Source organism: Staurois parvus, unplaced genomic scaffold (assembly GCF_062004578.1).
Source record: "Staurois parvus isolate SC_StPar_1 unplaced genomic scaffold, SC_StPar_1.0 ptg000324l, whole genome shotgun sequence".
NCBI classification, from domain to species: domain Eukaryota; kingdom Metazoa; phylum Chordata; class Amphibia; order Anura; family Ranidae; genus Staurois; species Staurois parvus.
The window spans coordinates 1,010,627-1,037,500 of record NW_028318120.1 but is presented as its reverse complement, the minus strand read 5'-3'; the positions used below and the strand labels follow the sequence as shown (position 1 = coordinate 1,037,500).

General features: G+C 40.1%; 1 protein-coding gene across 4 annotated transcripts in view; it reads right to left on the bottom strand.

Moving 5' to 3' along the window:
* Window positions 1–26,874, bottom strand: part of DHRSX (dehydrogenase/reductase X-linked) — a 615,232-nt gene that overhangs the window by 344,586 nt on the left and 243,772 nt on the right. For 3 of the 4 annotated variants that reach the window (XM_089683843.1, XM_089683840.1, XM_089683842.1), the window contains exons 2-3: window positions 18,101–18,208; window positions 15,285–15,353 (exon numbers count right to left, since the gene is read on the bottom strand). In XM_089683843.1, coding sequence (XP_089539969.1) covers window positions 15,285–15,353; window positions 18,101–18,116 — 85 coding nt within the window. In that variant the 5' untranslated portion in view covers window positions 18,117–18,208. Of the gene's footprint in view, window positions 1–15,284; window positions 15,354–18,100; window positions 18,209–26,874 lie in introns of those variants that run through there. The other variant, XM_089683841.1, reaches the window with a different exon arrangement.

Below are 26,874 nucleotides of genomic sequence, written 5' to 3'. Positions count from 1 at the left end.
CCACTCTGCCATGGGCCCCTGTACCGCCTCCTCATGCTGCTGCCAGGTCCAGAGTGTGTCATGGGTCCCTGTACGGCCTCCCATTGCTGCTGTCTCCATCGCCACACTCTGCCATGTGCCACTTTCAGGTCTCCTTACACTGCTGGTGGGTTCCATTTTGTCATAGGGTGCTGTATGGCCTCCCATTGCTGCTGCCTCCACCACCACACTGTGGCTCCACACTCTGGTTTTGGCCCCGTGACTGCCCAAATGAGTGAAGTGTGCGGTGATTCTAAGATCGACGGCACTCATCTGCATGTCATACTGACTGACAGTATTATTTCTCTTCCCCAGCAGACTCCAAGGGCATTTAAATTAAAGGTACAGTGTTCTGCACTAATATAAAGGCTCTCTGAAGCCTAGAAACCCTTTTAATAAGTTAAATTCGCAGCGAATAAATTCGCATCGAATCGAATTTATTCCGCAAATTCGGCGAATCAGCCGAATCGAATTTTTGAATAATTCGCTCATCTCTAGTTGTGACCATAAAGCTCTATTTTGGTCTTGTCACTCCAGGTTTCAGTGTTCCAGAAGCTATGAAGCATGTCAAGGTGTTGCCGGGTATACTGTACCCAGGTTTTTTTGTGGAATTGGCCCAGTAAAGGCTTCTTTCTGGCAACGCGACCTTACAGCTAATTTTTGTTCAAGTATTGTCGTATTGTGCTCCTTTGAACAACCACACCATCTTTTTCCAGAGCATCCTGTATTTCTCCTGAAGTTACCTGTGGGTTTTTCTTTGTATCCTGAACAATTCTTATGGCAGTTGTGGAAAAACAGTGAAAACAATCTATGCAGTTAATAATAAAAGTCCACAAACACATGAAAAATAATAATGAAACACATGAAAAATAAAATAAAACTAGAAAATAAAATAAAAAGTGATTGCTGCTGACACATCAATTACTGCTTTCATCATGCTTCAACATAACGTATAACATCCTCAATTCCATCAAATAATGTGACAGTCCTTAATTCAAAACAATATAATGGTTCTTCAATATCTAATAAAGCTGTATTTCCTCCACCACCGTGATGTGATTTATCTCTTCCTACCTCTTTTCTCAAGCTCTGTGACATGTGCAAACACCCAGTGATAATATGCGCTCATCTTTTGAAGTGGACCTCAATACAGATCAAGGTCATAACACACTTGTTGCCCCACCTTGGGCATATGTGGCATCAGCTATTCATCTTGTTCCTTCCTCCTCATTATTCCTCACCACCGAAACATCACGTGCAAAAATAAAATGAGATCACAATAGTGATCTCTGAATAACAACAAGTTATTAAAAGCTCCTAAAACCAACACTTACATTTATAAAGCACCCACAGTGCTATGTATCTCAGCATGAATAAACATGAGTCATAGTGATTAATACAGTCAGTGTTCTCATAGCCACAGTGTGGTTCCAAATCCTGTACGTGTTATGCTCCTGTACCAGAGCTTCCTCAGCAGGACCAGAGCCATACAGTAAATTCCCTGAAATAACCTTCCCCTCTTAGACACCAGATGTGATGTGATCCAGGGTGGTCCCCTCCCCAATCGAAAAATGATCACACAGCTCCTCCGAAATTGTGTCCCATTCTATTTTTTCATGTGATGTTTCCATGGCGAAGAATACTCCCATGTCCATTGATTAGAGAGTAAGCCAAGAGAGTTGCTGCTCTTGATCCAGAAGCACTGGATCGAGATCAGGCTCACACACTGTAAGTATGGGGGGGACTTTTTTTTACCTTAAAGCACAGAATGTATTAAGGTAGAAAACCTTCTGTTTTTACAGCCACTTTAACTTCTGTCTTTTACACTTTTAATGTGTGAAAATTTACCTTAATCTCAATTCTAATATCTTTGCAATACCTTACAATATATTAGAAGATTGGTCAAAGAAGTGGAAACTGCAGTTCAATGTTTCTAAATGTAAAATAATGCACCTAGGGAAAAAGAATCCCTTGAGAGAGCACAACATCGGGGGTACAGTGTTGGCCAGCACTACAGAGGAAAAGGATTTGGGGGTACTTATTTCAGATGATTGCAAAATGAGCAAACAGTGTGGCCAGGCAGTTGGGAAAGTGAATATAATTCTAGGATGCATCACTAGAGGGATAACCAGCAGGAGGAAGGAGGTCCTGATTTCCCTATATAGATTGTTAATGAGACCTCATTTAGAATACTGTGTCCAGTTCTGGAGACCTCACTTACAAAAAGATATTGATAAGATGCAGAGTCCAGAGACGGGTAACAAAAATGGAGAAAGGTCTGAGGATTAAAACATATCGGGAGAGACTTCGGGAACTTAATATGCACGGTCTGGAGGAAAGAAGGAAAAGAGGTGACATGACTGAAACCATACATCAAGGGTGTGAAAAAGGTTCAGGAGGGCAGTGTTTTCAATATGAAACCAAAATCAAGAACCCAGGGATATGACCTCAAACTAACTGGAGGAAAGTTCAAAACTAATCTTAGAAAGTATTAATAATTTACTCATTATATGAGCATACTATACTCAGACAAAAAAGTTAACGAAAAAAAAAAAGGACAGATTTGATGGATCACTCGATCTTTTTTCTGCTGTAATTTTTCTATGTTTCTTATATCTGTAATCCAGCTGCAGTAGGATTTTCACCAGCCATCTAACAGTGTCAGTAGGAGATTAGGAGCATACCTCCTGAGGTCAGTGTTATTTTACTACCACTCATTATACTTTCTTCATCACCAACCATATTCAAACTTCCAACATAAATCATATTTCTGCACACTGTCCCAAATAACAATAATAAAAAAAATGGGCAATACTTCGAAATTAGTCAAGCAAAACCCAACAGACAAAAATATACTATCTCTATACCAGTCAGCAAAAATAATTTGTTATTGAATATTCTGGCTGTTTAAAAAAGTGTCTCTGATAAATGCATTCGTCGTACCCACATGTATACATACAGTTTTAGAACTTAACCTTTACAGCACACCATGATTTATTATTATTACTTTAAAATTGCTTTCTACCCTATGAACGTCACTTGCCAGAGAGCAAGAAAAACAATAAGTAAATGGAAGCAGCACCTGCAAAATATGGAAAGGCGCAAAAAAAAAACGTGTACACCATGAAAATATTCTATGGCCTGAGCTTTCATCAAGAATTGTCGCCAGATACCATCAGAAAAGCCAATTACACTAATGCGCTTATGGTGTTGCCTGCTGTCAGTATATACACAAGCAGGCTTCACACCATACAGTATATAGGTCAGCATTCAGTATTACTTTATTATTCAGCTCCTCCCCGACGCACATGTGCATGCGACTTAGCCTCATTGGCTCTTAGGCTACGTTCACACTAGCTTTGTTTTCAAGTGGCAGACAGGCATTTGGGAAGCGTTTTTACCGCTTCCCAAACGCCTGGGAAAATTCTGCACATTGCAGCACATGGTGCTGTTCACATGGGAGCGTTAGCGTTGCGGCAAAACGGACGCCTCTGGTCGAGTCAGGAGGAGTTGAAACCTCCTATTCAAGTCTATGGTGCCGTTCCGCAAATGCCCGGCAGTGGTTGCGGTGCGGTTGCGGGGCGTTTGCGGAGTGGTAACACCATTCAAACTTCATTATAGGCGTTTGTGGGGCGTTTTTAACACTTTGCAAACGCCTAGCAACCGCCACTAAACCGCAACGCTCCGTAAATGCCAGACCACCGCTTGTCAAACGCTATAGGGGCGTTTGACAAGAGTTGGAAAAACAGTCAAGTGTGAACGAGCCCTTAGTCCTGCATTTCCTCTCCCAGTTCTACTGAACATAAAATATCAAAACTGATTCACTTACTAACTGTATTTAAAAATGCATTTAATTTTTTTTCTTTTAACAGTAGGACTACATTAAAGTGGAACTTCAGTCACAAAATTAAGTCCTGACAGATCACTTCATGCTGGCCCCTTTTGCAGGTATAGCTATGTAAAACGTAAAATAAGTGCATATACTGTCTAAAATCCAGTAATGCACTGTCTCACCCAGCTGTGCACATGCTCAGTTGTTCTCTATTCTTGGCATGGTGCATAAATTCAGAACCACAAGAGGTCAATCTGCTGACCGCTTTAAGATTTACTGTTGCTGATGGGGTAAGAAGCAACAGGAATGACACAGAAGGAACACAGATTAGGGAGGGAGAAAAGAAAAGCAGGAGAGGTGACGGAAAAGCTCTGCTGCCAGGGAGACACAAAAGAGTTAAACTTACAAGGATAGGGTCTTATCTTATCTCCCTGATATTTTCTCCTTCATAGGCAGCCAGTGAATGTAGTACTGTAAAGAATCCCAAAGATGACTACATTTTCTATCATTTCACTATGGGTGGAAGGAAAGAAAATCACTTGATTCCTCCATCCACATAGTCAGTGTTGATAGGGGAATGCCTCCCACAGTGCTATTGTGTTCTCCTGGGAGGGCGGAGTGACGGGGAGCTTTCCCAGCAAACAGAACACAATGATTACCACTTGCAGCTATAGCTGCCGGCAGTAATCACATGTACAAAAATCCAACAGGTTTGTTGTATCAATCAATGGATCGACTTGGGTACAATCAGCCTTCCCATACATGGATCGAACCTCAGCCGGTTCCCGGTGAACCGGCCAAATTTTGAACCATGTATGGCTGGCTTTTAGCTTCTGTCAGCCTTCCTTTCTATCTAATCCATGAGATACAATCAATACAAAAAATACATATGTTAATTGAAGAAAGAGACATATAGTTTTTCAGACCAATGAAAGGGGGAGAGGTTCCAATAAGGAAGTGACGTATCTGGGCCACAACAAAATGGCAGCCTCCAGCAAGAAGAAACAGGAGCAATGGTGGAGGCAGTTTACAGCATACACTAATTTTGGCAGCATAATTATTAATGTGGAATGTATGTTCTTTTGTAGTGGTAGTTAATTCGGCAGCTATAAGTGCTTCTCAGCAGTTCTCATCGGGTAGGTGTGGCCGCCAGCCCCATTCACTATAATGACAGGTCGCCGGCAGCCACAGCTATTCACCACTATCTGCACAGCCAACGCTTACCTGCTTTGATCGCTACTGCATCCAGCAGAGATCACTGCAGGTAATCACTGGCTATGCAGAGAGTAGCGAATAGCTGCGGCCATCAGCAACTAGTCAATATAGTGACCTTACCCACCCTCTGGAGCTGCTGACAGCCACAGAAGGAAATGTCATTACAATTCGCAGCGGCCCTAATCGCTGGAGTGAATGTAGCTTTATGGGTAAAGTTCAGCTTTTGTGTTTTTTATCTGCCTGTTATATATATATTGGAGTTTAATATATTATATATATTACTAATAATCATTTCCACGCTGCAATACACAATATAGAACTAACCCACTAACAAAATATGCAATGTATGTTGAAAATAGAAAAAAAAACTATGAATGATAAACACAACTGCATATTTATCATCATCTATACAGCAACATTTTTTATCAACATCTGAACTGGCTCAGTGAGTTGCCTCCAATCAAGTCATTGTTAGACTTCTCAAACCATTTGCATTTATCTCCATTTTAAAAGAGCAATTCATTTCAAGCAATCACTAGTCATTTTTACACTGGAAGACTATTTATACATGTGTATGTCCCATGCACTATAATGAGGCTGTATTACTATCTATGTAAACGCCTTTCATACTGGATGGAAGTTGATGTATAAATGTATTGAATACCCCTTAATGACAACTGGAACAAAAAATCATTTGTGTCATAACTACGTAGGCCTGCTTTAAATCACCACAAAACAACTCTGTGAAAGGCTAAAATGACTTTAATAGCTATGAAACAGCATAAGAACACGTGTTCGTTGACTAACATGTAATACAAGAAACAGTATAAAGGAAAACCAAATATATAAAACATTTTGAATGGTTTAAAGATAACCAGTATGTCCTAATGGGGCTTTCAGCTAAAAAGCTCCCTTGTCTGTAGTTCTTTTGTATGCATTGCAGTGTAATAACTGTTTTGCCATGTGTTATGACTACAGGCAGTGTTCTGAGGATTGTGCCACAGTACCATTCATTTAGAATAGCAACCAGTACAGTAGAGTAGGTGCCAACTGACCCGCACTACAGTGCACCACATTTGTTCTGATATGCTACATTACCAAACAAAAGATGCAGGTCTAGTTTTAGTCTGTTGCTGTTGTGTTGGCAGTCCAACCTAAATAACCAACATATGAGACGTCTTCAAAAGGTTTCCGTACTTTTATATTTTCGTTTGAAACAGAGAGCGGGTGGAGTAGTAATTGGTCCTCAGAGTGTCATGTGACTAGTCTGTCTGGCAACCCGGCTGACTTTGCAATTTAGTATAAGAGTTGTCACGTTGTTTTTGAAATTACAATATCTAAAGTTTAACCACTTGCCTGCCGCCCTATAGCAGAAATACTGCTACAGGGCGGCAGGGCTGCACAAAATCACACATATATATATATATATATACGTGATTTTGCATTTCCGTGTAGATAGGGCACTGCCATTGGCAACTTCAGTGGTCGATCACCGGGTCCCGGTCGGTGATTCTCCACTGGCACCCGACGATCGCCGAGTATTACTGAAGAGGGAGAGGTCTGTATGTAAACAATACAGATCTCTCCCCTGTCAGCTCCAGTACACTGCTTTGTATGGCTTTGGATAGCAGAGCCATACAAAGCAATGTCCTGACACTGTAAAACACACACAGTTAACCCCTTGATCGCCCCAGATGTTAACCCCATCCTGCCCAGTGTCACTAGTACAGTTTCAATGTTTTTTATTAGCACTGATCACTGTATTAGTGCCACTGGGGATGTCAGTGACAGTTAGTCAGATCCCCCTAGTGTCAGAATGCCTGCGGCAGCACCACTGCCCAACACCATTACTAGTATATATATATATACATAAAAAAAATTCCAATATATATGGCACCATTTGTAGACGCTATAGCTTTCACGTAAACCAATTAATTTACATGTATTGAGATTTTTTTTAGCAAAGACGTAGCAGAATATATTCTGGCCTAAATTTATGACAAAATTTGATTTTTTAAAATTTTTTTACTGGACATGTTTAATAGCGAAAAGTCAAAAATATGTTTTTTTCTCAAAATTGCCAGTCTTTTTTTGTTTATAGCGCAAAAACTAAAAAACACACAGGTGATCAAATTCCACCGAAAGAAAGCTCCATTTGTGGGAAAAAGGGACATAAATTTAATTTTGGTGCAGCGTTGCATGACCGCACAATTGTCAGTTAAAGTACCGCAGCGCCGTATCACAAAAAATGGCCTGGTCAGAAAGGCTCAGAAAGGGGGGGTAAATTCTCTGGAGGGCAAGTGGTTAAAAAAGTGCGGAAACTTAATGTGTGAAATGCTACATGATAAAATGACCCTGGTAATGCAACATAAGGGACCAGTCAAGTTTGAAGGGGATCCTAAAGCTGTGGACATACTGTAAGTCTGTGTCTTCTAAATATAAAAAACTGAATTACAAACAATGATCACATTGCATTATATTCTTATACCAACTAGGCCTTGTCTAGGTTGTGAAAAGGGTAATCCGGACCTAATTACATATTGCCTTTTGAACAGAAATGCACAAGATTCCTGTTTGTTTAGGATTTCGGGGAATTACCATATACTTATCCTGCTCATCCTACTATCATTCATCCCACTATACACAACAACTCAAGCATTAAATATACATATATGTTTTTAATAAGCAAAAGTCATTGATTTTATTGTCCCTGTGGCAAAAAATACATTTCATTTCCTTCAGCCTAATTTTTTTAATTGCTTATGAACTTTAAATATAATTAATATTACAATTGTTGTGCATCACAGCAAAAATGAAATTTATAAAATGACACTGTATTTTCATTAGCACTGTAAAAATACTTATTGTTTATTACCTACCAGAGAGGAGTGGTTGCATCTGTTAGTCATAGCATATAAGCTTTTGCAATTGTTTTAACCCCTAGACACCCATCGCACGCAAATATGCGGCCTCTCTGAGTCTGGGCCTTGACGCCGAGCGGCCGCATATTTGCGTGCCATTAGAAAATACATATGTGCTGAGAGCACACGCCCTGCACGCTCCCAGCATATATGTCCATGACTCACGGAAAGATCCCGATCTCCCTTTGCGATTGGGACCTTTTCCAATCATGTGACCGCCATGCCGGCGAATCACAGCAGTCACGTGACCCTAAAGCTCCGCCCACCTCCCGACTTCTGAAACTCTTAAAAGGCCGGAAGGCCTTGTCTGCTATTTTTACCTACAAGTAAGCTTACCTGTAAGTAAAATGAATATCTCCTAAATGTGCACTGTTTAGGAGATATTCTAGCTTGTGGCAGCTGATGACATCACTAGCGCAAGTGCTCTGAAGGTATGGCATACCCGTGCCGTTCCTTCAGAGCTGTGTTCCACAGCCATAGCTCCCACACATATGCGTGAGATTGATGTCATCGTGGCTTTGGCTACTCAAGTGGCCACAGCCTGGGAACCGGAAGGAATACCGAGTGAAAATGGAAGCCTCTACAGCGATGACAGCTGGAGGACTTCGTTCTCAGGTTAGTCTTTCATAATGTGCTAGTATGCGATGTATGCTAGCACATTATGACATTACCATGCAGGAGAAAACTTTTTTTTTGTTTTTTTAAGATATACATGCCAATTTTTTTCAGTCCATTAAAAGATACATATATTCATCCAATATGATGCTTAGATTTAGTACTACAAATGGTAATAAAAAGATTTTCTTTCAAAAAGTTTAATATAAACATTTTCTGCAACCATGGATAAGTAATTTATAACTGAATATTCCTGTTGTTATTTTGCTTTCTTCAAATCCTTTTCTGGAGTAGGAGTCTACTTTTGTTCTCCAGATTTAACCTATTCCCATAGGCCGTACGCATATTTACGGCCGCTGGGCGGGTAGGCTTTAATGCCAAACGGCTGTATATATGCATCCACGGGAAACTGCTTTTCTGTGCGGATAGCGTGCTCACTGCGCACTCTCAGTACAGTTGTCAAAGACATCTCCCCATGCATACTTGCGATTGGGAGGTTCTGATCATGTGACTGCTGTTACAGCCTATCACAGCAAACCAAATAAAACATACCACTGCCTACATGTTCCTGTCAAGTATACCGGCTAGTTCAAGCACTGCTGTTGGGTGCTGGGTCACTGATATGAGCATGTCAAGCCTGTCCAAATAGCCAGAAAGATTTCCCAGGATTGCACACCAATAAAGTGAATCACAAAACAAATGCTTGCAAAATGGCTTCAGCTGGCCCTCCACCCATAAGGAAAGCCCCTCTCTATGTTTCACAGGGGATTAATCATAGACGCTAATTACAGCAGTCACGAGATTGGAAAGCCCACCTGCACCTCCCAGCATTTACATCCTTTTAAAGGGTTAAAGGGTTGGGGGAGGCAGCAGAAAGCAGTGCTGGGACAAGGTCATCTCATGCCCAGGGCGAAGATGGCAAACTACACCCCCCCAACAGCATGGAGTAGGGGGCAGGGTTAATAGCGACACATCTAGCACGCCTCACTGAAATATATGTAACATATGAGCTTAATAGCAGTACACATTACATTCTGTGGTAAAATATGGGGCTAATGTAAAGAAATGCCCTAGCATTAGTAAGAGGAAAAAATGCCTGTGTGTTGATGGTGTCAGTAAAAGAAAAACATGTCCGGGCACTAATTGTATCACTGGAAGGAAAAATGTTTAGTTTTTTGTCTTCAGCTAGTGGGTGGAACAAAAAAACAAAAACAAACTGAATGCCCCATCTACTCAAGTGAGGTGGGTGGAGAAATCCTCCCTACTGTGCTATTGTGTTCTGAAGTCAATGAACAATTTCTGTGGAACAGGAAGAGCCATACACAGGCTGAAATTTGGCTGGTCCCTGCTGAACTGGTTGTATTTCATTTTGTATGTACCCACCTTTAGGAGGACTGTTGTGGTGGTGGTGACATGAAGGAGGTGGGGGCTCTGTGGGGTGTATTTAACTAAAGCTAGCTTTTTACATCAACCCACTTAAAAAAAAAAACTAACAGATTCCCCCATCCACACAAGTGAGGTCATTGGTTGTGGCTGATTAGCTGCAAGCTGCCAATCAAAGGAAGTTTTCCAACAGGACTGTTTGACAGAAGTCAGTCTAACGATCAACTTCTGTTGAACCAGTAGGGCTACACATAGCTTGAAATTCAGCAGGTCCCTGTTAAACTGGCTGATTTTTGATCCATTTGTGCCCAGCTTAAGGGGCTCTTTGTGGCTCTGAGAGAAGGTGGCTATCAGAGGGAGATGGAAGCTCTTTGGCTAAATGTTGTATCTTTAGGCCCCTTTCAGACAGGGCAGACTCCATTTTGATCAGCAGGGGATCTGTTCACTAATCTCCTGCTGACCTGACCAGAGAGAGTGGATGACAGGTCCATGTCTGCTCAGCTTATGCACAGCAGACATGGTCACAGCCTGCTCTGCTCTATGTACTGGTAGGTCTAAATGGACCCTGCTGTCTGTTTACACCTGACTACCCTCTGACTCAATCTACCTTTTGGTGGTATTTGATCGTCTGTGCGTTTTTCATTTTTTGTGACAATTTTGAGAAAAAAAATATTTTTGACTTTTTTTCTATTAAACATGTCCAGTAAAAAAATTAAAAAAATCAAATTTCATCATAAATTTAGGCCAAAATGTATTCTGCTACATGTCTTTGCTAAAAAAAATCCCAATACATGTATATTAATCGGTTTACAGGAAAGTTATAGCATTTACAAATGGTGGTATATATACTGGGTTTTTATTTTTTTTTACTAGTAATGGCGGCGATCATTGACTTATAGCGGGACTGCGGCGGGCATTCTGGCACTGGGGGGAACTGACTTGGTGTTACTGACATCCCCAGTGACACCAATACGGTGATCAGTGCTAAAAAAAAAGCACTGACACTGTACTACGTAATGGCACTGGGGAGGAAGGGGTTAACATTTGGAGGCAATCAAAGGGTTAACTGTGTGAGGGGAATGTTTCATTAGGGGCGGGGGGTGTGTTCTTTACAATAACACACTGAGCCGGAAAGCTGTGCTCAGCGTTCCGGACCAGTGTGCTCAAACTGACAGGGAGGAGAGCTGCAGTGTAAACAGACAGTCTGTCTGTGTGAAAGGAGCCTTATATACATTGCTCCAAAAAAATTAACCCCTTGGCACTGGCGCCTCCAGGTCCTTTAAGGGTTTCAGAAGCCGGGAGGCGGGGCGGGGTTTAGGATCATGTGACTGCCGTGACACTCCATCACAGCGGTCACATGATCGGGAAAGGTCCCGATCGAAAGAGGAGATCGGGACCTTTCTGTGAGTACTGGACATGTGTGCTGGGAGAGCACAGGGTGCATGCTCTTAGCACATATGTTTTTTTTTAATAGAACGCAAATGTGCGGCCGTTCGGCATCTAGGCCCAGACGCTGGGAGGCTGTCGCGAAGAGGTTAAAGGAACACTTTTTAATCAGAGAATAGCATCAAGTCAGTTAAACTCCTGAGATATTGATCTGGTCATCTAGTGTGTGTGTTAGAAAGACAGGCATGTGACCCCAATGATGTCACATGGGTAGGGGTCGCTATTTAAGAACTGTCAAACCACTGGAGCAGGCAGACAGCGGGAGCCATCGTTGGAAGTGGAGCCTTTTTATTTTAAGTCTTTTTTTCGGAGGGCCGCAGGCATCATGATGACGTTGGATGTACTGCGGGGGACATTCTTTTACTTTTTTCTTTTAAGAAAGAACTTGTCAAAGACTGTGTCCTGTCTTTTTTCACACTACAGTTTTTGTTTTTCGTGAATGAGCATCGGGACCATGTATCCCATACTCATTCACATAGGGGGGGGGACCGGGATCTGGGGGCCCCTTGTTAAAGGGGGCTTCCAGATTCTGATAAGCCCACTGCCTGCAGACCCCCACAACCACCGGTCAGGGTTGTGGGGAAGAGGCCCTTGTCCCCATCAACATGGAGACAAGGTGCTTTGGGGGGGAGCCCCCCGGCCCCAAAGCACCCCCCCATGTTGAGGGCATGTGGCCTAGTATGGTTCAGGAGGGGGGGCACTCGCACGCCCCCCCTTTCCTGACCTGCCAGGCTGCATGCTCGGATAAGGGTCTGGTATGGATTTTGGGGGGGGGCCCACGCCATTTTTTTTTTAATATTGGCGTGCGAGTTCCCTTCAAAATCCATACCAGACCTAAAGGGCTTGGTATGGATGGGAGGGGGGACCCCATGCCATTTTTTAATTTATATTTTTCATTGCCGGCAATTCTTTTACATTCAGCTGTCAGTGGGGTACCCCGCTGACAGCTGAAACATTAACACATGGTTGTCACTACTAAAATACAGCATGACTTGATAAAATAACTCAAGCAGTATTTTAGTAGCATTTACTTTTTTCTGACCTCAGGAATGGATTAATTGGTTTTCATTGCATTCCTATGGGAAACGGATTTTTGGTTTACGAATTTTTCGCTATACAAAAAGTCCAGCAGAATGAATTAAATTCGTAAACTGAGGTATGCCTGTATTGCCAAAAGTATTGGGATGCCTGCCTTCACACGCACATGAACGTTAATGGCATCCCAGTCTTTGTCTGTAGGGTTCAATATTGAGTTGGCTCACCCTTTGCAGGTATAACAGCTTCAACTCTTGGAACTGTCCACAAGGTTTAGGACAGTTCCAAGAGTTGGAGCTCAAGGTTTAGGATAAGTGTGTCTATGGGAATGTTTGACCATTCTTCCAGAAGAGCATTTGTGAGGATTGGAACACCTGAATCCAATGATTTGGAGGGGTGTCCCAATACTTTTGGCAATATTGTGTATATATAAACAGCAAGCTGTATAAAAGCTTCATTGCTCATAAAGGGATTAATATAAATCATAAAATGGACATCTTGGATACAATAGCCCAATATACAAATAGCATGAATAACTGAATGCAATAAAATAAAAGAGGAAAAGTGCACTGACTTAAGTAGCAGTGCAGAGTCACAGTTTGACAGAAGCCTGGGCAGGACAGAAACAGTGCTGACAGCCAGTGGCTGTGACCACTGACTGGTGTGTTCTGGTGGAGTGGCAGTAACATTGTCACAATAGCTCAGTGGGGAGATCGCTGTACTAACATCAGATAGTTAGTACAGTGAGCTCCTCCTGGCTCTTCAGTTTTTTTTTGTTCAACCAGCTGGGTTGAGAGAAAATAAACTGATAGTGTGTACCCAACATAAGGCTTTCAGAAAGAAAGTTGTGGATGCCTAGAAATATAGCAAGAGATAAAATATCTTCAGATGATTTAAAATCAATCATTTCACTATGAGGAATAATCTACTAGTGGTATAGGTTTCAAAACAACTGCTAACTTGTCAAGGAATGGCCAGCTCACCAAATCCAACCCAAAAGTTGGCCATTTGATGCCATAAAAGAGGTCTCCAAGAACCCCAACATATTACTGCGGAGAATTCAGGTACCTCTTGCAACAGTTGAGGTCTAAGTGCATGCATCTAAAATCAGCATTACACCATTACAACCTTCATAAGATTTTTGTTAAGGAAAAGTTGTTGCTGTTAAAAGAAAAAAAAAATAGAACAAGATACAGTTTTTCTACTTGAACATATAGACAAAGACCAGGCCTTCAGTAACAGTAGGCATGTTTATTACAAACCAAAGACAGCATTTCAGGATAAGAACCTCATAGAAACTGTAATAAATGATATTGTAAATGGTATTTTTTGTTGTTGTTTCGCTGCTTCAAGGCCTAGGCAGGTTACAGTCTACATCACTTCAAAATGCACTTTATCAGAATGTTAGGCCACCTGTTCAAAATTTTAAACTGAATTGGAAATACGGTAATGATCTAATGCACACTAGCTTAAACACCAATGAATAGCTCAAAAAGAAGAAAAAGAGAGCTATTAGTTGCCAAACACTGTCAAAGCCATGATCTGATTTCCACTGAAATGGGAACTTCATGCAAGAAAACATGTTCACATCATATTAACATAAAGTAAATCAAAAATCACAAAACACAAATCAAAGTTCTATGAAGTGAACCTTCTGTGTTCTCCTTTGTAAGCACAATCCTCCCAGTGAATACACACCACCACATTGTCATCAAAGAGTCCTTACTGGAGGCAAATGATCCCCAAAAGATTGAATGGTCATATGCAGCTTAGTAATACAAGTATGCCCTTTTCCAGGCTCGGTCACATACTCCTCCACCTTTCACATGTAACCGTCTCCCCAAAGATTGATATATATGAAAGAGGAACCAACATACTTCAATAGTGTATGCCAGTTAAAACTATTTTATTAAAAAGCAGAATGAAAAACAGTCACATGTGCTAATGTACCTTAGCGGTAATCAGTGCAAACAGTTCTAATCAGTAGGTAATGCAGTACGTGCTGACTTGGGCCCCATCTTGCTCTACCCCAGTGTTACAAAGCTGCAAAAGTTTTTTTTTCTATTTTCAGTTATGCATAGAGTGGTGAAGGATTAGAACCCAAGTCAAGTTTTTATTGCCATATGTGTCTCTGCTAGAGAGATTTATTCTTTTGGCAACTGAAAGTAAGGAGAATCAACAGTTTGAGGTGTAACCAGAACAGGAATAAAGAGAAAATATTCTGATGGGGACACTGACGACAACTGTCTAAGAGGGTATTTTCCACACTTTAGAGAGAAAGTCTCACCTTCTGTTGTGTCTACAGTGCAGGAAGTGAAGGTCCCTTGAAAAGGCCACAGGTGGGCAAAATGAAAACTGACAGGTGTTCTGACCATTCTCTACTCCATCCAAAAAGTACCTTTACTTACCTTTTGAATATATGACAACTGGAGCAAGGAAAATGCAGCAAACATAGAAATGGCCCCTATTAGTAAAGACTGTGTTAGCTAGCTTTACTTTCTCAGTTTAATCTGGTTTCTCAGGTTGTTTTTATTCTGCTATTCATGAATCATGTGTGTTTATCAATTCCAAAGTCACAATCTAAAAAGGCGCAGATGTATCAGTAGTACTGCTAATGCATTTGCAAATCATTTTTAAAAGAAAAGCTATACAAAATAAATGCAAATAAATTAATTTCAAAATATAAAATGATTGAAATGTTTATTTATGACTTACCCAGCCAGCTAAACCTTATGGTCCACTAAACAGTATTACTAATACAGCTAGTGTTCCTTTAGCTGCTATGCTTTCATGCTAGCGAGTTCATACAAAATGCATACCTTTCTCATTCAGGGTGTCTTGTTGTATTTGTCTCACCGCTTCATTGCCATCAGCTTCATTGTTTCCTGCTGTAATGGATGAACTGAATGTTTATTTACTGAATTGCAATGAAATGTTCACAACTGTTGCACAGTTCTATTTATGCCCTAAATAAATTTAATTCTTGGTGTGTGCTATAGATATAATACAGTCTACTCAAATATTGGTATAAAATGCCCTTTTCTCTCCTAGTTAGAATTGCTTTGGTAATACAGTATGTACCATGGGTCAGGGTAGATTGATGCAGATTTTTTGAATGTCTTCTTAGCTGTAAACACCATTTCATGCTCCCTCTAGAGCAGTGATTCTCATCACTGGGCCATGACCTGCTGCTGGGCCACAGCCTCCATCCTTATGGGCCTCCAGCCAGCTGCACATCCTCTAACCTCCCACAGTGCCATCCAACTCCCATAGTGCCCCCTAACCTCTCATATTGTCCCACAGTGTCCCTCAACCTACCACAGTGCCTACAGACCCCCTCAGAGACCTCAGCACCCACAGTGTCCCCCCCCAACCTTCCACAGTGCCCTCCAATGCTTCCACGCTTACTGCAGGGCCTCCAGGCTCCCCATAGAGCCCACAACCTCCAACAGTATTACCTAGCACCAGCAGGGCCCTACAGTCTCCTATAGTGCCCCTACAAAGCCCCCAGCATCCTGGAGAGACCCCATCCCCCACAGTTTCCCCCAATTTCCTGAAGAAGCCTCATTCACTACAGGGCCACCAAGCCTGCTGCAGAGCCCCCTAATGCCCTCCAGAACCCCAATTCCCTCACCATAGTGCATAGCCCTATCTAAAGTCTTTCAGCATTTACATACTTTGTATTTCCATACTTTTATTGTGTGCGTATAAACTGTTTTTTTCTTTAAATATTGGGGCATGGAAGGTTTTGGAAGAATTCATCTGGCCCTGGTCTCATTAAAGTTGAAAACCACTGCTCTAAGACCCTGGTGTGTAGCCTGTGACAGTTAAGTAATTTAATGTATGTTTGGTGCTTGGGACAGTAATTTTAAGGTGCTGTAAGAAGTGCTAAAGTGATCTTTAGCAGTCACATTTAAAGTGGTATTAAACCCAAAACCTAACATATAACAGCCTACCAATCCGATGTGGTGACTGCATTAATTTTCTTTTTTTTATTCTTTTTTCCTTTATTTCACCTGGTCATCCAGCCAGTAGCACATTTTCTGTCTTAGGATATCTGCATTGTGGATGAAGTAGTAAAGCTGACATCTTTAGATATCAGCATTGTCAGTCCAGGGAGAGGGTAGTGGTAGATTAGCAGATTTAGATGGACTTGACTAACAAATTGAAGATGAACTCCAGCTAACACTTTATAAGCAGTTACAGCAAACAGTCATATTTCCTTTTTTTGGATAAAGGTTTTACACAAATGAATACAAGCTGGTCATTGTAAGCACCCCTGTCAGTAATACATGGTTTGTCTCAACCCTCTAACTGCTACTTTGTCTGAACAGCTTGGCCTGATAAAGGAAGGTACAAAAATTCAGCCTTTGTTCTTGGGTTTAATACCACTTTAACATATCCTGATTCTCAGTCTTTTGCGCATTTTCCCATTTCCAATCACATTTGCAGCATGTTCCCATCTCCAACCACACCCGTATCTACAGTCTCTGATTATCCTTTGCAGCATTGTATACACTGTGTGCACAATTAATAGGCAAGCTAGTATTTTGACCAAATAATCATTGTTATGCATATTGTCCAACTCCAAGCGGTATAAATATAAATGCTTATTGGATTTAAGCATTTTAGGTGATGTGTATTTGTATAATGAGGAAGGGTGTGGACTAAGGAGATCAACACCCTATATTAAGGTGTGCATAATTATTAGACAGCTTCTTTTCCTCAGGCAGAATGGGCCAAAAAAGAGATTTAACGGACTCTGAAAAGTCAAAAATTGTAAAGTTTTTCAGACTGCAGCACTCTTGAAATTGCTAAGATATCGGGGCATGATTACAGGACCATCAAATGTTTTGTTGCAAATAGTCAACAGGGTCACAAGAAACATGTTGAGAAAAAAGATGCTAATTACCTGCCAAAGATTTTAGAAGAATCAAACGTAAAGCTACCAGGAGCCCATTATCCTCCAGTGCTGTCATATTTCAGAACTGCAACCTACCTGGAGTGCCCAGAAGGACAAGGTTCAGTGCTCAGTGACATGTCAAAGGTAAGGAAAGGCTGAAACCCGAACACCATTGATCAAGTCACATAGGTTGAAATGTCAAGTTAAAATCACCTTTATTTGAACATATTCAAAATAGACACTCCACAATGTACGGAAGAGGGAATATAGCACTCCAGCTAACACGTTTCATGCCGCCATCAGTGCTTAATCATAAGCTATGATTAAGCACTGTTGGCAACATGAAACACGTTAGTTGGAGTGCTATCTTCCCTCTTCTGTACATTGTGGAGTGTCTATTTTGAATATGTTCAAATAAAGGTGAGTATAACATGCATGCTTCACTGCATATACAGCCTGAGTTTACAATTGTGGGTTTAGTAACACCTTAAGCACTTATTTACTCCTCACAATTTTGATGACTGCCCATGACAAACCAGGAGACAAAACTCCAGTATTATTCAGAAGCAGTTTAACCTTCCAGTATGTTTCTCGGTTGTGAAAGAAACGTCCTTAGAAGAAAATTACTTTATAACTTCAAACTGCAAGAATACGAACCACTCAGCCACCATGCTGTCCAGCAGAAGAACACAAATATGACTACAAGAGTACAAGTAGAACAAAGTACCTTACCTATTATCACGTGCATTCCATGTTTAGCTAAATGTTTTGCTGTATAATATCCTATCCCTCTTGAGCCTCCAGTAACAAAAGCAACTTTTCCATCTTGTCTTGGGAGATCTACAAAAAAACATAGTAAGGGAAAAGATTTATAACTAATTTACATAGAAAAGAAAGCCAATGAAGAATTTTCCCATTGGACATTGTACCAGTCTTGGCTTGCTAACAACTTGCTGAGAACAAATACACAATAAGAATAACTATAAAAAACAAAACCAAAAAAAAACAGGTATTGAGTGCTGCTCAGCTTCAAAACCAAAACTGTTATTAATATACTATATGTTTAAATTATAAATCCCGCCTTTCAAAATGTTGAACCGTTCTAGTCAAAAGGGGTGTATATTAACCTCTTATGTGCGAAGGCAAAGAGGGTGGGCTTGAACGCCCACATACCCCGGAATCAGAGAGAGTCCATACTCCCAAGTGGCATATAGGCATCATGAAACCCGGCAAGTGTTTTAAGACTAAGCCACCCTACTCAGGCTGCATGCATCAGATTGTTGGGAAACTGGAAATGTATATCGTGCTGTGTGGCAGTACAATACTTATAGCCAATGACCCAGAAGAATAGTACTTGTTAAACTGTCCATTAAAGGCCAGCAAAAGTAGGTACACAGTAGGGGAAATTAATAAAGTGTCTGAGACATATTCTATATCAACTAATCTGTTGCCCATAGCAACCAATCAGCTTCTATTTTCATTTTTTTCACACAACTTAGAAACAATTTTTCATACAATGTAAAATGTAAAATCTGATTGGCTGCACTCCAGCCTTTTGATTAACTCTCCCATTATAAAGAGATTTACACGAGTCACACACATTTTCCCTGGTACTTCATCAAGTTTGCTATATATTCTGCAATTGATTTTCTATTTTATAGATTGTTATTTTTGCATCTACTCCTGAAGATGTGAACAGAGATTCACGACATATACAAAAAAAAATAATTTCAAATCAGCTTATTATCAATTCTGTGTTTTATATGTAATGAGATTTGTTTTATTGATCAATAAAGAGGTAATCATGTAAATTAGTTATTTATTGGTTGTTTATGATGCACCTCACATAAAATCCTATGCTAAATGTATTGAGGTTTTTGTATATGTTGATGTAGAGATGGAGGAGCATTACTAGGTGTACCAGATTACAATAAAATCTCTTGTAAGATTTATGTGGGTGGTGGGGAACATCCGGTATTTAGTTATCATGCACACAGTCTTCTGTACGTTCCTGGACCTTTGATCCATAGATTGTTTGTATCTGATACAATGATGTGAATGTGCAATATATATGTGTGTGTGTAAAGCGCTGCGTAAATTGACGGCGCTATATAAGTACCTTAAATAAATAATGTATGGATAGAATCAGTTATCACTTTCCACACTGCCTGAGTAATATCTCTCTAGATTTTCTACACACATAGCATACAGATTGCATTACAGTCTTTATATGGTAATTCTTCATTGACAGGGCATTTATTCAACAATTAACAAGAAATGGGTACAATTTTCCCTGAATTTCTCTGAATGAGTAGTTGGCATTAGATGGCATTTAAAGTAGTTGTAAACCCAATCAATATAATCTCATTCAAAAATTTATTTTAATTTAAAGAAGATGTAAACTTTGCATTTTTAGTTGGCAGGATCATCAGGTACTATTATATTATTTAAAGCAGCAGATTTAAAAAGACTGAAAATGACTCTTTAAAATCACATTAACACAATAAATCTGCATGTATCATTAATATAATAATACCTGGCAATCCTGCCATAAAGGTCCACTAAGAAATGCAATGGGTTTACATCTACTGTACTTTAACTTAGCATGGATTTTTGAATCAGTTCTGTAAACATGTTTGAAGCTTTCTTATGAATTCTAACAAATAATCATGATGTAATAGATTCTTACGGTTAATAAATTGACACTACTCATTAAAACTCAGGATCAGCTTAATAATTAGGTGTTGGAAGGTGTTAGGATTAGGATTGCTTTTTGTACAACTAATAAAGTGTTGTATTTTTAATCAGTGAGATTACAAATCCTGATTTTGTAGCTTTGTTTTTGAATACTTGTCTCTTCATGGGTAAGGGCTCACATTGTGAATTATTCATGATACTGTTTATCATATTGCAGGGTTGTCGGCACACAGATTATCTTACAATTTTACTGCTGAATTAGTATTCTTTAACCCTCGCCCCCAATACTCACCCCATGTTCACTCCTTTGCTGCTCTATTCAGCTGCCACATTAGTACTGCCACGTGCAAGCTGGATTCTCCTGTTCACAGCAACAGGTTTAACCCCATCTTAATACACAATTCTTTTTACGCTCAGTAACTAAGCCCCCATTAATATTTACATTTGTCTTGACTGTTACTGGGAAATGCCATGGGGATGGACAGCTCATGTAAGTGCAAAGGCTTTTCCTTCAGGATCTATCCATCCAATTACCCCATCTGTAAAGGGTACACAAGGGTCTAGATGTGCTATGTGCTAGAACATCTTCATCCAGTCTCATCAATCTGTATCCTCAGGTTCTACAGTTACTCTTTTAGACCTCAGTCTGTTTGCTTGAGAGCTAAGCTTTGTCTGCCCTGAAATTGGCTTGTCTTTTGGTTCCTGTCTATGTCATCAGCTTTGACCTCAGGTTATTCTCTAATTCTTATGCTTCCCTTTTAAAGCAGAACTTCACCCCTACGTGAAAGTTCGACTTTTCTACCCCCCCCCCTCCTCTAACTTTGGGCACTTCTTTTTTTTGGGGGTGGTACCCAAAGACCGGTGAAGAGCTAGCCAGGCGAGGACATTGCTGGATCCCTGGACAGGTAAATGTCCCTTTATTAAAAGTCAGCAGCTATAGGATTTGTTTTTTTTTTGGGGGGGGGCTGAAGATCCTCTTTAAGGTGTATTCGCCGATGCAGTTGACCACCAAAATCCACTTCTGTATAAATCATAATCTAGTCATTTTTGGTAACGAGTATCTGTCACACAGCCACCACAGTCCGATTTGTGAGCCAAAGGGCTTTCTAGAATACTTGGTAACAATGCAATACAAAGTCAGTACAATTAGGATAGGTATCAAAACTGTCTATTCCTTAAGCCTGGTACACACAGGTTGTATGTTTTGTGTTCACCCTAGCAGGCTGAAAAAAAACAAAAAACGGAGGAGCTCGCTGTACGAGCTATGTGATGTTAGTACAGAAATCTTCCCACTGAGCTATAGTTTTCTGACAGGGGGGCTGCCCCCCCCCTTCCTTGCCAGAACCAGCTATTTACTGTTGAATGGGCCAATACCAGAACAATATTTGACCTGTGTGTACCAGCCTTCAGACCTCCTAGGCGTGAAGAAACTGAATTTCAGCGTTGGCAGTAATGACCAGAGCAAATGTTATATGCAAACGAAACAGCTGCAGAACCTGATTATTCTATGTTCAGTGCTCAAGACTGAAAACTTTGGCCACTAAATTCCAATTATCCTGATTTTTACTCAGTCATGCGTAGTCTTATTGTAACCTTCTGTTCACTGTTGGTTATTTAGTCAAAACTGAATTTTCCAGTAAAATCTCATGTTGTAATATTTATTTTACAGTATTTTTATTCTTCTTTTACTGCTGCTTTTTCCGATCCATTTTGCCTGCTGCCTTTCTCATTTTATTCCTTTTTTTCTTGACCTACTCCTCCCTGCTCTTTTTTGCCTTTTCTTCAATGGAACTCTGACATAGTCTTCCTTGCAGCTTTCTCCTAATAAAGTGGATTTCCTCTGGCCTATTCCTCATATATGATTCTTTTTTTTCTACTTTTCTCTTTTTACTTTCAATTTTTTTCATGTATATTTACATACATACATATATGCACAAGGGCCTCCTGGTACTGAGAAATACGCCAGAGGAAGACCACCCCAAAATCAGCATGGGGAAAGAGAAAAACATATGTTCATTAGGAATCAAATTTTATTTTCATGTTCAAGTGGTGAGGTGTGCACTTTGACCAACAGGTCAGGATAGGAAGTAAGAGGAAACCTCTCTAACAAAGACACAGTACAATTGATACACTTATTTGAAGGGTAAATTAAAGGCAAAAAAACCCCTCAATTTCCCCGTTATTGCTTTGTATGCCCCTTTTGTAGTGTTCCACTCCACAGTAACATGCCACAGTAACAATGTTGTCAGATGGACAAGAAGTGGGGGAAACATCACTGAAATGGAGACAGACAATAAAATAATAATATAACTGGAAATCTAACTGTTGCCGGATCTATCCGATACTGAGAAAACAAGTCTTGGTTGGGTAATCTCCAATACTTAAAAAGCTTATCCAAACCCAAGAACAAAAAAAATGATATATTTAATTTCCTTAGATGTGGTGCCTGCATTAGTTTACTTCTTTCAAGTTTTTTGTTATAGTCTCACCTGGTGATCCTGCCAGTAACATACTTCCTGTCCAATGGTGACACAGCTCTTTCAGTGTAATGGATTAATGAAGGAACAGTGTTGTTACCCCTCTCCTCTTACTCACTACCTAGGCATAAGGTGTTCTGTACTATAGTACAGAGAGCAGAAGACATGGATATCTGATATGAATACAGCAGGGGCAACTAGCAGAATCAACTATTGTTTTTTTTTAACAGATATAACAAAACTGTTCAATTGGTATATTTAACAGGGAGTAAATTAGAGCAGTTAGAGTTTACATACACTTTGAAATTTCAATTAACAACAAAATGACCAAAAACAAATGCAAAAATTAGGACATGAGCTATGCAGTCATTGTATGGTCAGCTATTGAAGTTGATTTACAAAAGGATTAAAAAATGTGCACACAATAAATTATGTTAGTATTCACTTCTATTATTCAATTATGTGCTGGTAAATTTAGTAAAACAGTAATTTATTTGCACAATTTGATAACTGAAACAAATATTTACACATTTATTGTATGAACATTCTCAAATCCTCTACTAAATCAGTTTTGTGTGCTATCCATATGCTTAAAGTGTATCTAAACCTAAAAAAATTTTTACATAGTGCAGCTTATTAGTCCATAGATGTAGTGGCTGCATTAGTTTTCACTTTTTAGGTTAAGAACATTTTTATAATGTATAGAAAGAAAGCTCTTTCCAAAAACATAGTGTTTCTTGGTACTTCCAAAAAGCTTAAAAAAGCACAAAGAACCTTATCTTTACGGTCTAAACTATAAGGCTCGGTGCACACTACTGCAATGGGATTTTGAGGCAATTTTCAGTGTGATTATGTAGTAAGATGTTGATGCAACTTTGGATGAGGTTAGCATAGTCTATGGAGCCAAACAGCACAGAAATTGTACCAAAGTAGCACAGGAACCTTTTCCAAAAGTGCACTGCACAGAGTCGCATTGATGTGAACCAGCAACAATGAAAATAATGTTATTTCCCTTGTCATGCGGTTCTTAAGTCCCATTAGAAATCGCATCAGTGTAAACCAGCACTTAGTCTCATCAATCCACCATGTAATGGACATGAGCAAAGGTAGACATCTTTGAAGTACAACCTGATAGACATGGCTGCCCCATAGATACAGAGGAGAAAATGCAAAGACATGAATGGACAGGAAGGGTGTGATAGCCAGGATTATCAAGTTAAAATGAAGGGAAAAAGCCTGAAAAGAAGAAAAACTAATACAGCTACAACATGTAAGGACTAGTAAGCCGCAATATATTTGTTTTATTATTAAGCCCCTCTAAAGCAGTATTAAACTCAAAAGCAAACATTTATTATATAGCAGCTTATCAGTTCTTAGATGTGATGGCTATAAGAGGTTTCCTTTTTTAGGCTTTCTTTCTTCTATTGCTATCTGGTGATCCAGCCAGCAAGTCTGCTGGTTCAGAAGCTTAAAATGATTCTAAGGGGTGTAATTTAAAAAACAGAAACAAAAATACAAACATATTATATTTGCCTGCTCTGTGCAATGGTTTTGCACAGAGCAGCCTCCTGTGAGCAGTTATGGCTCCCCTCTGCGGAGTGCCCCCAATATCAAGCCACTTACTCTGGCGGCACTCTAGCAGGCTCACTCCCGAGCCACACTCCTGTGAATGGATGTTGTCCATTCATACAAAGAGTATGGCTCGGCCCCACCCTCACTCTCACCTCATTGGCTCACTAGCTGTAATTGATAGAAGCAGGAGTCAATGGCTCCCGCTGCTGTGTGAGCCAATGAGGAGAGAGAGATGTGGGAGAACAGTGGCTCCCATGCACATCGATGGAGAGATGGGGCTCAGGTAAATATAAGGTGGGGCTGAGGGGAGAGATGCACCCAGAAGTTTTTTTACCTTAATACATAGGATGCATTAAGGTAAAAAAAAATTCTGCCTTTAGAACCACTTTAAGCTCTCCAGCAAAATATATACATGGATAAAACCATTAAACACTGGCAGGGGCAAATTAAATGGTCAGCGTTGGTTTATTCACTTAAAACTTGTATTCCAAAAGAAAAAACTATTAGCTGTAACTAAATATACAGTGTTAGGTGGAGTTTGGCTTAAATGTGTTATTATAGTCAAATCTGCTAATACATTTAACCCTGTCATCCTCCCCGGACTGACAATGCTGCTTTTTGCTGTGTCCTGTACTTATTCCTCCGGAGTGGTGTCTCAATAGTACTGGAGATGATGCAGCCACCACTCCTAATGATTGGTAAGCTGCAACATAATACATTTTTGGTTTTGGGTTTAATATTGCTTTAAAGTGAAAGTAAACCCACTTTTGTATCTTTTCCCTACAAGTAAACATATAATAAAGCTTACCTGTAGGTAAAATGAATATCTCCTAAATGTGCACTATTTAGAAGCTATTTGCTCTCTCTGACAGGCAGCACATGCACAGTGAAGGAACGGCATACCCGTACCATTCCTTCAGAGCACTGTACTGTGGCCCGAGACTCCTGTGCGCATACACGGGAGTGAAATCTGTGCGGTTCGGCCAGTCAGATAGCCAGAGCTCGCGAACCTGGACGGAAGACCAAGTGAAGATGGAAGCCTCTGCATCAGTGACAGCATGCTGCTGGAGAGCTTCTTTTTATGGAAAGTCCATCATAATGTGCTAGTATGCGATGCAAGGAATTTTTTTTTTCAAGCTGCAGGTTTACTACTGCTTTAAGATAAAAATTGACTTATTTTGGGTGAAATAGTCGAGTACACTTACATAAAAGTAAACAGAAGATGTATCAGGTATGTAACAAACAGCCTTTAAATGCTAGGAATAAAATCAAGCAGAGAGATAACATTCACGGTTGAAAGAACCAGTCTGAAAAAGTCCATCCATTCAGAATCCCATGAGGACATGATAAAGATCAATTATACATTAAATTACTACTTCCATGTCAAGCTTTGAATATGAGTTAAAAATAAATGTGTATACTAGAATACTGCAACAGCAATGATGCTAACCATATAAAAATAGTAATGAAAAGCAAATCTAGCACAGTATTTTCACTTTACTTGATAGTACTGTATACTAAATATTTGTTTTATAGTGTGGATGAATACAACCAAAGCCTTTAACTTCATTTTACAGATTTACAAAATGATTTCCTTAGCTTCAGCATTACATACTTTTATTGGACAAAGGGACTATTTGGGGTAACAGTACAAATGGACAGGACTACATAGACAAACATTGCAAACAATTTTCATTTTAAGGCTGAACAGCATACAACAAAGAGATCTCTTATGAGAATGGGGTGTGTAAGACTAGACTGAAACCCCCGAATTAACATGTTACCAAAGATGTCTGCAAAGGTTCTCATTTATTCAGGTCATTATGTAGTTATGTAATGTGGAAGATATTTTTTTGCTATTCATCCAAGTAGCTTCCTCAGCTTTGATGAGCACTAGAAACATACATGAGCATTTATAGCTGCCCAGGTAACACGATAACCTTAACTGAATCACCATGAAATGTGTCAAAGCAGTGGTTGATTGTCCAATAACAAAATAGAAAATATGAAAGTTTGTGAAGCCACCCTGAGCTTGGGAAGCTTGGCAGAGTAGTAAAATGTCTTTAACATTACAGAACAAGTCCAAAATAGTGTACAGTTGCAAGAAAAAGTATGTGAACCCCTTGGGATTACGTGGAGTTTTGCATGAATTGGGCATAAAATGTGCTCTGAACGTCATCTAAGTCACAACAATAGAAGAACACAGTCTGCTAAACATAATACTACACAAACATTAGATGTTGCCATGGTTTAATTGCACATAACGTAAACATTCACAGTGCAGGGAGGAAAAAAGTATGTGAACCTTTGGACTTAATAACTGGTTGACCCTCCTTTGGCAGCAATAACCTCAACCAAACGTTTCCTGTAGTTGCAGATCAGACCTGCACAACGATCTGGATTAATTTTGGACCACTCCTCTTCACAAAACTGTTTCAGTGTAGCAATATTCTTGGGATGTCTGGTGTGAATCGCTCTCTTAAGGTCATGCCACAGCATTTCATTCGGGTTGAGGTCAGGACTCTGACTGGGCCACTCCAGAAGGCGTATTTTGTGCTGTTGCAGCCATTGTTTTGTTGAATTACTTGTATGCTTTGGGTCATTGTCCTGTTGCATCACCCATCCTCTGCGGAGCTTCAGTTGGCGGACAGATGGTCATACGTTTTCCTGCAAAATGTCTTGATAAACTCTGGAATTTATTTTCCCATCAATGACAACAATCCGTCCAGGCCCTGAGGCAGCAAAGCAGCCCCAAACCAT